General features: G+C 40.4%; 1 protein-coding gene across 2 annotated transcripts in view; it reads left to right on the top strand.

Moving 5' to 3' along the window:
* Positions 1-13,145, top strand: part of TAFA3 (TAFA chemokine like family member 3) — a 130,786-nt gene that overhangs the window by 115,118 nt on the left and 2,523 nt on the right. For both annotated transcript variants that reach the window (XM_042461274.1, XM_042461275.1), the window contains exon 5: positions 6,124-6,248. In XM_042461274.1, coding sequence (XP_042317208.1) covers positions 6,124-6,248 — 125 coding nt within the window. The remainder of the gene's footprint in view (positions 1-6,123; positions 6,249-13,145) is intronic.

Genomic DNA, 13,145 nt, shown 5'->3' with positions numbered 1-13,145 from the left:
CAAAACCCAATATAAGGAAGGGGGAGTTCTCAAACCTTCAACTCACCACATAAGAGAAATTACAAATTGTCAGTGGAGTGGATCCAACAGAACATGATGCTAGATTAAACACAGACATGCACAGACACAGAAACAGAAACATACACCCCAGAACAATAGAACTGAACATCTTATTTGCTCAAGTTTTTTTCATTATATTTATTTTAAAAACTGCTGTCTGTGAGTTTATTCAGATGATGATGATGATGATTACTGTTTTTTGTGTGGTTCTATTCTATAACCTGCTCAGTGGGATTTGGCTGCAGAGTGCCCAACAAATGATTTCAGTAAAATAACTATATGAATTTATCCTGTCTTATGCATTTGGACTCCCAGCTAGAATAATACAGTAGGCACTTGGTATTCACTGCGGTTTGGTTCCAGGACCTCCTGTGGATACCAAAATTCATGGATGTTCAAGTCCTGTTAAATGCAATGAATAGTAAAATGGTGTCCTTTATATAAAATGGAAAAATCAAGATTTGCATTTTGGAATGTGTGTGTGTGTGTCTTAATATTTTCAAGTCATTGATGCTAGAATCCATGAATATGGAGGTCTGATTGTATAGTGTTTGGTGAGGCATTTATACTGTGCATACACCTGTGGTTTACATTGGACATATGTGACAAATTACTTTCCAGTGACTCTTCTTAGATATGCTCCTGAGCCACAGGTTGACACTTCATGTACTTGCAAAACTGATCATCAGGCTTCTGTGCTCCCTCCTCTTTACTTCTGCATCAAGCAAACCAGAATCATCTGCCTTGTTAACAAGATGGAGTTTAAACTAACCAGAATTCCCATGGTTAAGGCTTGGTTAAGAGAATAGCATGGTGTAGCGGTTTAAGCATTGGACTATGGTTCTGGAGACCAGGGTTCAAATGCCAGCTCAGCCATTAAAGCCCACTGAGTGACTTTGGGCAAGTGACACTCTCTCAGCATCAGAGAATGGCAATGACAAACCCCCTTTGATGAAACTTGCCAAGAAACCCCCATGATAGGTTCACCATAAGTCAAAATGACTTGAAGGCACAGAGCAGCAGCAGCAGCAACAACAAAAACAAGACTCTGGTTAATTTAGAATATGAAATGGAAGTGGCTGCCTGAAGGGGGAAGATTGAGTATGTGAAGCTAAGTCTTGCTGTTGCTTATACATGTAATAGCAAGCTGTGGTGTAGCAACATATCTGAATCCAACCATTCTCTTCTTTGTTCATCTTTCTGGAAGTTTCATTCTTATTTTCTCACCTTTTTTTATGGCAGATGGATTGTCTTGTCTTGAGAATGAGCAGACAGGCTCTGCATAAACAATGTGTGCAGCTTTGGTCTCTTACCATGTCAGTGGAGGTCAGGCTATGTTTCTTTTCCTGGGAACTTTGGCTTTTGTCTTGTTTCCAGGAACAGAAAGAGTATTTGTGTCTGATGGGGCACAAGTCATGAGAAAAATCAGGCATCAGTGTGATTAAATTAGGCCTCTTGGTACCATTAGGCACAAAATCCCTACTGCAATTAGCCTCTCAAGGTTGCTTGCTCTTGGTCGTTGTCATTAACATGTCTTTTGTCTTTGATGCTGTCACAAACTAGGAAAGCCCTAATGCTGCAAGACATCTCTTCCCTCCAATCCTGTCATGCTGTGTGCTCCCTGCCAACTTCACTCAATCCTCTTTCCTCCCTTATTAATGGTGCACTGGTGATGTTTCTTTGTGTTTCATTTTCCTTAGCCCTGGAAAGGTTTTGGCTGATGGTTCTTCCCACTTTGATCATGTTATGCTGAGTTTGGGGTTGCTAAGGAGATGGGCCTTCTTATGGTCCCTGTTTTTAGATTATTTTAGTAATCCATTGCGGATTGGCATATTGATTGCCCTAGGCTCTGTAGTAAGTAAGGCTGAGGCTGCTCTCTTTGAACTGAGATTCCTGCAAGCACTGCATTTGTGGAGAGGGCCAAATGCTATGATGCTCCCTTGGAAAGAACTTCACACTGCTGTCTGTTTTCAGCTTGCTCCAGTCTGAAGACCTAATGCAATGGAGATGTTGCTGTCCAAAAGAGAGTGCTGTCAGAAATATAATCTGGTCTCAGGAGGAGTTAAGCTAGTTTCAGCCTACTGAGTTTAGCTGCTTATCCATCTGGTCATTTATTATTTCTTATCACTTTTTTTTTAGCATTCAGTGTTTTTCCTTTTTAAAAAATCTCTCTTATCCTTTCAACAATCCTGTAAATTAGGTTATGCTTCACATGTGGCACTTTGTGTTGGGAGAGAACATGAGACTCATGTGGAAACATTGTGTTACTATGCTAAGTCTGCATACATGCAGTCTAATTCATGTGTAATCAAATTTGATTAGAGTTTCCCAGTATGTGTGATTTGTTATGGATTTAGTAAGTAATTATTTCGTAGGTCCCATGCATTGTTAAACATTGAAGTGCTTTCCTTGTGGGGAAAATAGAGGGAAGCAGCACTGAGAGATTCTTTAGCAGGATTACTACCTTTAAACCGAATTACCATTTGTCTCTGAGATTCACAAATCCATGTAGAGCGTCCAGCAACATCACTACTATGTTGCCTTCATGCAGCAGCTTCTTCTTGCTAATCAAAGGCTATACAGAAACATACTTCAGCCCTCAAAAACATGCATTTGGCTCAGAGCCAGCATGGTGTAATATTTTGAGTGTTAGACTACAACACTGGAGATCAGGGTTTGGTTCCCACGAAACCCATTTGGTACCCTTGGGTAAATCACACGCTCTCAGCCTCAGGGGAAGGCAATGGCAAATCTGCTTTGAACAAATCTTACGAAGAAACTCCCATGATAGATTCACCTTAGGGTCTCCATAAGTCAGAACCAACTTAAAGGCACACACACACACACATTATAACATGTAATGGAATAAAGGAATGGTTTGAGGTAAGGTAGGAGAGAATGGAGGGCATAGTATCAGTGGTTTGAATGCTGTACTAACACTCTGAGATACCATGGTTCAAATCCCTGCTCAGCCATGAGAGCCCACGGGGTGACTTCAGGCAAGCCATATTTTTTTTTCTGTCTAATAGGAAGGCAGCAGGAAACCTCTTCTCAATAAATGACCAAGAAAACCCTATTACAAGGTCATTGTAAAACAGAATTGGCTTAAAGATACATAACAGTGGTACAGTCGGCCCTTCTTATACACGGATTTTTTATACACGGATTCAAGCATACACGGATTGAAAATGTTCCAAAAAAGTATAAATTTACCTTGATTTTCCATTTTTTTTATAAGGGACACCATTTTGCTATGTCATTATATGTAATGGGACTTGAACATACACGGATTTTGTTATACACGGGGGATCTTGGAGCCAAACCCCAGCGTATAACAAGGGTCCACTGTAGAAGAGAAAATAACCTAGGATTTATAGTACTGTAAGATCAAAAGAGTTATAGTTATGACTGAGGCAGAGCACAATCAATTGGAAGATAGGCTTGAGAGAGAGAGAGAGAGACCAGTTTTAATATAGTTTTGGGTTAACAGGCTTCCAAATATGTCATTCATAAGCAGGAGGGCTGTGAGTTGGAGGAGTGGCATGGGGGAGACGTATCTGGCTTAGTCCCTTTCTCCACCAATTTGTAAGAAGTTAAAGTCTGTTCTTCCACCCATGAGAGGAAAGTTTTTGCAAGCAGAACATTCTGGGTTTAGTCCTCTCTCTCTCTCAGAAGAGGAGGAGAACTCTCTCTGAGAGAGAGAGAGAGAGAGAGAGAGAAGGAACAAACCCAGAACCTTCTGCTTTTTCCCTGTGGATGAGTGGTTTTCAGTGGCAAAAGATTAAACAGTCACTGTGCTGTGTATCTGCTCACAATTGCAGTCTTCCACTGCTGCTGTTTATTAAAACTGTCAGGATTGGAAGCTGTTAGGTTTGTCTGCTGTTTGACATCTATCTGGCTACTCACATGTCAAATAAACACATTTTCTTTTGTCCTGGTTACACTAATGTTCTGGGTTACACTCCTTTGCTGTGGGTTTGGGATAGGAGGTTTTAATTAATTAGTAGACTTGATTGTTTTTAATTTGAATTGATAGGTTTTTATTAAGTATCTTTGCAATGTTGGGGGGGGGGGGAAGCAGACATTTAGAAAGTGTAAGCCAAACCAACCAAAGCTATGGTGGTTTTCTTGGTGGTTGCATTCTGTTTATAGAGAATAACCACTTAACTTTAGGAAGAATTTTACTGATGGTAACAGTAGTTTGATAATGTAACAAACTGTCTCCAAGAGTGGTGAGATTTTTGGAGTTTTTTAAAATTAAGCAGGATGGTTATCACTCAAAGAAGGTTTAGCTGTGGATTCCCTTCATTGGTGGGATTGGGTTGGATTATCTTTAAAGTTCTGTGATTATGTTACCTCTTTGGGTTGGGAATTTGGGGATGAGGTGTAGCTGAGAGACAAGAGTGCACGCTTTTCATGCAGAATATTCCAAGGCCAGTATTCAGTACATTAAGTCCAAGAAACAATCTCGGGGTCATAGATACTTCTGCTTGAGCCCATGAAGATCTGCTGTCAGTCAGCATAAACCGTTGGCCAATGTTCTGTCTCGACATAAGACAGTCCCAGCTGTTTCAATATGTTCATACTAGCATTAATATTTTTCTCATTTTGTTGATAAACTGGACCTGGATTTGCTGAAAATATCACAAGCTAATTTCATTGTACACACACACACACACACACACACACACACACACACATATAATGTAAGACTAGACTACTAAGGTGGCCAGTGCATGATGAATCCACTATGGCTTTTACTACTGTTCCTCCTGCTGCTACTCAACAGGGGTAAAATCGAGAACCATGAGAACTCCTGTTCAACCCACAGCTGTTGTTGAAGGAGTAGCAGTATAATCAAGAGCAGATTTTCTGCCACAGTGAACTAGCTACCCTTGATGGACCCACTGCCTGCCCTAAAGCTAACTCTTTTCCTAATTTCTCCCTTTCTGATCTGTGAAGATACCACCATTAACATAAGTGTTCAGTGAACTTATGAGAGTAGAGGTGGACTGGGCACACTAACACTTCCCTCATCTGCTGGCTATTCCCCTTTGGTGACTTCATGTACAATGTGGTTGTGAAAAGTTGTATGGACCACCTCCTCCACCACCACCACCTTCTTCTTCTTGCTTTGTACTTTTGGGAACCCTGACAAATTAGTTTTTAACCATGTGATAATGGTAACATACCTTTACCAGAGGGACATGGGCAGTCAACATATCAGGAGCAGAGTTACTCATGCACTCACTGAATGCTTATGGGGGTGGTATTTTGTTTGCCTGCTGCACAGTACTTCATGTCGTCTTCCTTGCAGTGACTAGAATGTCCATGCTGCACTAATGTAGACATGATAAAGCTTAAGACTGTATTCAGTGTTTCTGTTAGTGCTTTGATGAGGAGAGTCTTAGTTTACTGTCAATTAGGAGTGAAATAGATGGCCAGAAGGGGCAGCTTGAAGCTGGATTGGGACCATGGCAACTGCATGCTGCAGTCCCAATCCACCTTGCAGCTGCCTGAAGAAGAAGCGACAAAAATCTGCTCCTTTTTCTAGCAGCAAAAAGCAGGCTTTTCCACCTGCACTATGGCTGAAAGCCAGCTTCATGATATGCCAGCGGTGTGTGGTGTGGTTGTGAAGCCACCCCCGTATAAATGGCTTCCAGGAGGCTTGGGAGCATGCCGTGTGTAAATGCCACACTTCTAAGCCACCTGGAAGGTAGTGAAAAGGGGTGCTCTGTTTTGCCCCTTCATCACTTATGGCATAAATAGAAGGTGCAGATGAGAAGAAAAGAGTCCTTTTCAAGACTATGTTTTGTTTTAGCAAGAACTTTAATGGAATATTGTCCAATTCCTCAAGAACACTGATGAGTAAAACTGTCAGTCCTAAAGATACCAGTCCTTTTTGTCTCCTTTTAAAATTTACTTTGGGATCTTTCCTGCCACAGAATAGAGATTGCCCTCTTCAGTGAGTGCATCCACTTTATCTTGAGGAACATAGAAGTGCCATCCCTGGATTGTAGTCAAATACATTTGTTCTACAATATGCCTTTTGTTCTCTTCTAGCTTCAATAGTGCTTCAGAAGTGGTGGTGCCAAATGCAACCATGTTTAGAAGGAGAAGAATGTAAGGTGCTACCAGATTTATCTGGATGGAGCTGCAGTACTGGAAACAAAGTAAAGACAACCAAGGTATTTTCTTGATTATTTCTGTTTGGAGTAGTTTTGATACGTGTGTGTGTGTGTGTGTGTGTGTGTGTGTATGAAAGAGCAAGAAAGGGATGTCTAAGTCAAACATCCTCTTTTTACCCATAATGAAACAACTTTTACTATTCTGTTGCTGTGTATGTATTGCAAACTATTGTGGCATTTACTCTTTAGTATCTGTCAGACCTAATCCTCCCTGCTGGAAAAATCTTTTATAATATGTGGTAGTACAGGAATCCCATTGTATAAACCATTCACTAGACTATCCACCATAGAGGATTGCTTTGAAGCTTTAGCTCTCATCAGAATCTTTCCAGTGGTAAAAATAAATTCAAAGGTGGGGAAATGGTGGAAACTGGTCTCTTATGGGTTTTCAGAAGAGTATATCCTATTAGAACAGTAGCTGTGTAGACAGAGGTCTGGGCATTTGTAAGATTTCTGCTAGTCATTGCCTGTTGGAATAGGTTTCTTGTTCTCTGCATCATGATCCAGCCAAGGACTTTCTAGCCTGTCACAGCTCCTCCTGTTGGAGCAATCATCTGTGACAGAGAGCTACATGATTATTATTTTCATGGCTTGCTGAATACCCTGAAGAACAAGGTATAATTAAAATTTTATCAAACTCATTAGTAATTACATGTATGTCATGGTTAATCAGTTGCATAATTTTGTAATCATTGTTCATACAGTGGAGCATAATTATTCTTCAAGCTTTGCTTGCTTCACACTTCCATCTCCTTTCCACACAAACACTCTATAAAAATTGTTCTGCAAAATAGCAATGTCTTGTTTTTTCCCTATCTTTTCCTCTGTAGATAACATGTTCACATCAAGTGCTTTAAAAAAAGAACATCAGAGCAGCCTGCATTGGCTCAGACTTGAAAACACTGCTGAATAATTGTACCAGCTTCACATCGTTTTATCCACTGCCCCCTTCCTTTTGCTCATTTCTCATTTATTTTAACTGTTTGTCTTTTGCTGTAGTTCACCCCTACTTTAAGTTGCTGAATGCTGAGCTCTTGGCAATAACAGGTTTGGCCCACAGCCACATTCACATCCAGCAAGAAACAATGTCTGTCTTCATGGCATATTTCTAAAGTAGCACTAATGTCATGATCCCTTGTACATTCTAGACTGTATGTACTTCTGAGACATATTGTGAACAGTATGTGAAACATATTGTGAACATATTGTGGAAACAATGGAACATTTCCCATTCTTCACTGATTGGAGTAGCTAGGGGCAGCCTATTTATGGTAGCCAGATACAAACAGTCTGCTGCTTCTGCTGCACAGAAATAGCAAGAGAAAAAGTATGATAGAGAGACTGATGCTGCTATAGGGCGAGAAAGAAAAGTCAAATCAAGAGCAAGCTGGAAAAGGCAACTTAGTATGACCTACCTGCTAGGTTATTTCCCTCCCACCTGTTATCTGTGGACCTAGATGGTGACAAATCTATTGTCATACAGAGGCTTTTGGATATACACCTTCAAGAGCTTCAAAGAGCGAACATGGACCTTGTTCCCCCCACTCATTGAGTCTGCCATGCTTTCCTTATAAAGAAAGAGTACACTATTTGGTTGGTTAACTATCCCCAAATACATGAAGGCTTTCTTCTTGGCAAGGTTTAATGTTCTTTGTTTCAGTTTATTAGCTGGAAGATACAATAAAACCCCACTGAACAATTGATACTGCTCCTGTAATAATATTATAGTTGAATCTGTTTTACATGTATTATTTCATGGTGATTACTATCAAGGGACTAGGAAAGACCTAATATTCCCAATTACTTAGCTTTTCCTAGGCTGCTCCCTTTAGGGGCTGTGCAGACAGCCCCGAAGGGGCGGCCTTGAGCTGCCCCTTTTACAGCCAGATTGGGGCTGCAGCAATCTCATGCTGTGGCCTTGATCTGGCCTTTCCAGGGTGTGAAAAGGAGCTGCAAAAAGTGGCTCCTTTTTATGCCCTGGAAAGGGCACGATAGCTATGGTGCCACAGCTGTGCGAACACAGTGCCAGAGGAGCGCCATGACACCACTCGCCTTGCAGTGTGGTGCGCGGTGTCATGCCACCCTCGGGGCAGAGCCAGAGCATGTGTCATATGGATGCTACACCCCGACTCTGCTCCCAACCCAGCCTTTAAAGCTGGTCTGCACAGAGCTTTAGTCTCTTTTAACTATTTTGCTAAAAGGTTCCAACACAATGTTTACAGAATAGGTAGGTAAGTTTTTAAATTTTTAATGGTTCATCTATGACAGAACAATGTTAACTATATTTAATGCATAACTGAATTTTTCACGGTATCCATAGGGGATCTGTTCCAGATACCAAAATCCATGGGTGTTCAAGTTTCATTGTCCCCAATGGCAGTGCGTGTTCACAGCTGCACCACCATTAGGGACAGCCCCCGTTGTCCCATGGCAGCACATGCATGCAGCTGCACCATCATTGGGGACAACAAAACTTAATGGCAGCATGGCCACAGGCATGTGCTGCCATTGGCGACAATGTGGGCTTGCTGTTTGCGGATGCCACGAGCTGACTGTATTTAGGCACTTCATTGCATACTGTATGTTTTTCTATGAAATGTGTCTTTTAATCTGAGGATTTTATGGTCTATTGACTGCAGATAACAACAGTTGAAATTCACTCACTTAAAGTAAGTATGGATATAAAGTTGGAACAGGATATTGTTGTCTAGGGCAAAGGACAGGATGACACCCCCTCCACAATGAAAAAACAGAAGCCAACTAGATTGGCAGTTGAATCTCAGTTACAGAGTTGTCCTGTTCAGTAATATGGAAATTTATTGAATCAGAAAGGGAAGAGGGGCTGATGTTAGTTCCAGTTTCTATCAATCTCTTCACATGGAGAATCATGAGTGAACAAGTAAGCTGCCCCTACACTATCCACATGATTGGGGACCCTGATTTTTTTTGTGGACAACAGGACAGTATGGAAAATGTCCACAAGTAAGTGAAGCTTTTCTGTGTAAGTTCAGAATTGGAGACAGAAAGGGCAGTGTTACTATGCCCCCCCCACTTGTTTCTTGATTCAATACACTTCCAGAATGAGGGCGATGGATGACAAGATGGTGTCCACCACCACATATGAGGTAACAGGTTCATTTAGGGAGACAAAGGTGGTCCCTAAAGGCACCAAAACCCATCTAATATTGGAAGTCACACAGGGTTTGCTCTGATTAGTTCTTGGATGGGAGATTGCAAAGGAATAGCAGGTGCTATAGGCTATATTTCAGAGGAAGCAACTGAGAAAGCCACCTCTGAGTGTTCCTTACCTTAGAAAATCTTATGAAATTCATAGGGTCTCTGTAAGTCAACACACTCACACATACTCATACAAAACACACACACAGATACTCTATATGGCATATACAGGGGAGGATGACCAGCAGCACAGGAGAAACAGCTATCAGGCAGGGAGATTGCTCTACTGACTGAGGCATTTGCTTTACTCTTCATTTGCATTAGCATGTATAGTTGGCATGTGAAAAGAAACAAATGGTCTTACTTTCCTGAAAATATGTGCATATAGATAACCAAAGAACATTACTTTCCTCTGAAAGCTGGATGGGACTTTGTCCTTTCCACCTCACCTTATCTCTGCATGCACCCTCATAGCTTCAAAGAGAAACATTAGTTTTATGAGTTGCTTTTCCTGATCCATCATCTCAATCTCTGCATTAAAGTAAATCGCTTCTGTTTGTTCTGCCCTCTTTGAAGCATGAGATATAACTGCTATGGTATTACTAGCTGGGTAGTTAAATAATAAGCGTATCTCCCCTCTTTAGCTGTGAGGTCTCTGCTGCGTACAAATTGAGCTCCTTTTCTCTCTCTCTCTCTCTCTTCTAGCTCTCAGTTTGATCTCTCTCTGCCATTTTGCAATGGATTTGCTAAATTGTTCCTGCTGAATGTGTCTCTTGTTTGGCATGCACACAAGATCAGGGATAGAATTTAAATAGAAATATTTCAAATGCATCCACAGTTTTGATGGCTGCCTTGACAGAAATCACTAACCCTACTGTGAAATCCATAAGAAAGGACATTGTAATGGGTAAATAGGGTACGGATTGCCTGAACACTATAAAATCATCCACAGCCATCAGAATAACCCAGCAATTCAAAGGCTGAGGCACAATCTTCAGGCTCCTATTTAAGAAGAATTTGTTTAGGCTATTTGTCATGTACATAGGGCATGTGGAATCAAAGAAGGGAAGGCATTGAGCTTCACATAAATTATCTACCCATAGAGCATTGGCTTCCCTCCTAGGGCTTTTCTAAAAGATTTCTCTTGTAAAATGCATATGCACATCCCTTAAATTCTTTTGAAAAGCTTGCCCTCACTTGGTTTTCTTTTCAGACAGAACAAAGTAAATGTGACTATGCTAGATGAATTTTAAATAAAAAGAAATACCTTGCCCTGTGGCTGCTGAAAAGGTCACTTAAGGCAATCTTGGAATTTGAAGCCCAGAAGTGCTTGCAGGTATTAAAATTTTAAGAAAAGTTAATATTTAAACATTCTGGAACAGATTCCTCCTACACCCATATAAATGTCATGCCTATTCTCCCTCAGTTCATTCTTCCTTCTTTGCTGTTGCTGTTAAATTTTGGGTGTATGGTGGGCACTCTATATTTGAATGCTATTTTCCATTACCTTCCCTTGTGAATTTGTAAGAGAATTCATTTCTTTTGGGCATGAAATGACAGATGTCTATACAATTGTACTATTTTGAACACACTGCCATCTCACAACAAGGTCATGTTCATCCGCAGGATGGGGGATTCTGTCTTCAGGATAATGATTGTATTAGCATATCTTTTTCTGCCTTCCAATTTTGTGACTCTCTGGAATGTGACTGTGGTGATGAACTTGTCACTTCCAGCTCTCAATGATACGAGGCTTGCTTTGTTGTTGATCCCAAACTGAGTTTTCATATGTGAGAACCTACTTCATTAAATGCATTCAGTGGATAGCAAAGGTGGTGGTTGTTACAAATGGAAGGCACTGGAATTAGTCATATGGAGTGAACTGGGTAAAGCAAACAAATTGAAACTTAATCCAGACAAGACAGAGGTGCTCCTGGTCAGTCAAAAGGCAGATCAGGGAATAGAGACGCTGCCTTTGCTGTATGGTGTTATACTCCCCATGAAATCTCAGTCTTCCAACATAGTTGTTCCCCTGGACATACATCAGAGCCTTGTGCACCAACTTTGCCTATTCCTTAAGATATTCAATCTAGCCACAGTGGTACATGCTTTAGTTACATACCATTGGAACTACTGTAACACACTCTACTTGGGAGTGCCTTTAAAGTACTTCAGCTGATCCAAAGAGCTGCAGCCAGATTGTTAACTGAGGCAGGTTACAGAGACCATGCTACCCCTTTAAAATAGCTCCACCGGCTGCTAGTTTGTTTCAGAGTGCTGGTTATGAATTATAAAGCCCTATAAGGCTTAGGTCCAGGCTGTGTCTCCTTGAATGAGGCTGCTGGGATCCTGAGATCATCAGGACAGGCCCTTTAAAGAATGTGCTAGGAGGTTCTGTATTGTTTTAAACTGAACTGTTTTTAATGTATATTTATCTTTTTAAATTTCATTTTATTCTTTGAACTTGAGGTTTGAATTGTTTTAATAGTGTGAATAATTTAATTCTGTTTTAAAGATCACTTTTTATATATTTTTATTTAAATTGTCAGCCACTTTGAGTCCCAATATTTTTTTTTGGGGGGGGAACAAGATACAAATAAATGTAATAATAATAATAAGTGGAAATTCATCAGTCCTATGAAAACACTCACCTTATATTATATCCTCAATAAATGTCATTTTATAGGCGTGCCGTATCACTATGCATTGCAACCGATTAACATAGCTAACATTTTAATACATAGTAACATGTAATCATGGACTAATAATCATGTTGGATAACTATCATTGTTGACAAAAAAAGTACTACTTTTTCGCAGAACATTTTTACTATTTTCCCCAGAGTCCTGAGATGTTATTTTATGAAAGCAGCAGTTGGCTAAAACATTTATGAATATACCTCTATTAATAAAATACAGTCCAGACCCCCCCCCCCCACTTATGGGGGAATGAGCCATAAAATAATGGGGCGTGTACTCGCTGTGGTGCATGGAGCGCATGGCGCAGGTATGCATCCCATTTATTTCTGCTGGGGCTTGCCTTCCATGTAAAATCAAAACCGCAGAGGGCAAGCCCGCCTATGGGGAGGGCTGACTGTAGTTGTGTTCCTGGTACAAAATTATTGGAGCAGAAATAACATGTCAAGTATAATAATAGGTTCCTACACCACAAAAAAAGAGAACAGCATCAGTTTTACATGTTTCAGAAAATTTTATATTCAAAAGTCATAACATGCACATGTGAAATGAAATGTATGTGTGAAATGAAACAACCAGATAATCCTTGTGTTAATAAACAAATTTTCTAGACACCACGTGAAACCTTCCAAACTGCATCTAGGAATGATTTTTCTTTCCCTAGCCTCCACTGTCACTATGATTTCTGCTTGGGACCAGAAATTTTTCTGATTTCAGATGTCTTCAGATTTTCAACTATATAGTAGAGATCTAATACAACTAGGTGAAGAAGTGGTGCCAGGATAAAAGGAGAGGCAACAACAAGTTCCAGCCACCAGGCTCACATTCTTCAGGCTCCCTGGAGGTAGGGGAGCCCAAAGAATGAAGGACTGGTGGCTGGGGCTCCACTGTTGCCCTGTGCCATTTTATATATAACTGTCATGCACCTGCATTTTTATTGTGAGGTCACATGAAGTCAGATGTGGAATTTTCCAATTATTATTATTATTATTATTATTATTATTATTATTATTATTATTATTAT

Source organism: Sceloporus undulatus, chromosome 4 (assembly GCF_019175285.1).
Source record: "Sceloporus undulatus isolate JIND9_A2432 ecotype Alabama chromosome 4, SceUnd_v1.1, whole genome shotgun sequence".
NCBI classification, from domain to species: Eukaryota; Metazoa; Chordata; class Lepidosauria; order Squamata; family Phrynosomatidae; genus Sceloporus; species Sceloporus undulatus.
This window is presented reverse-complemented; position numbering and strand designations above follow the sequence as displayed.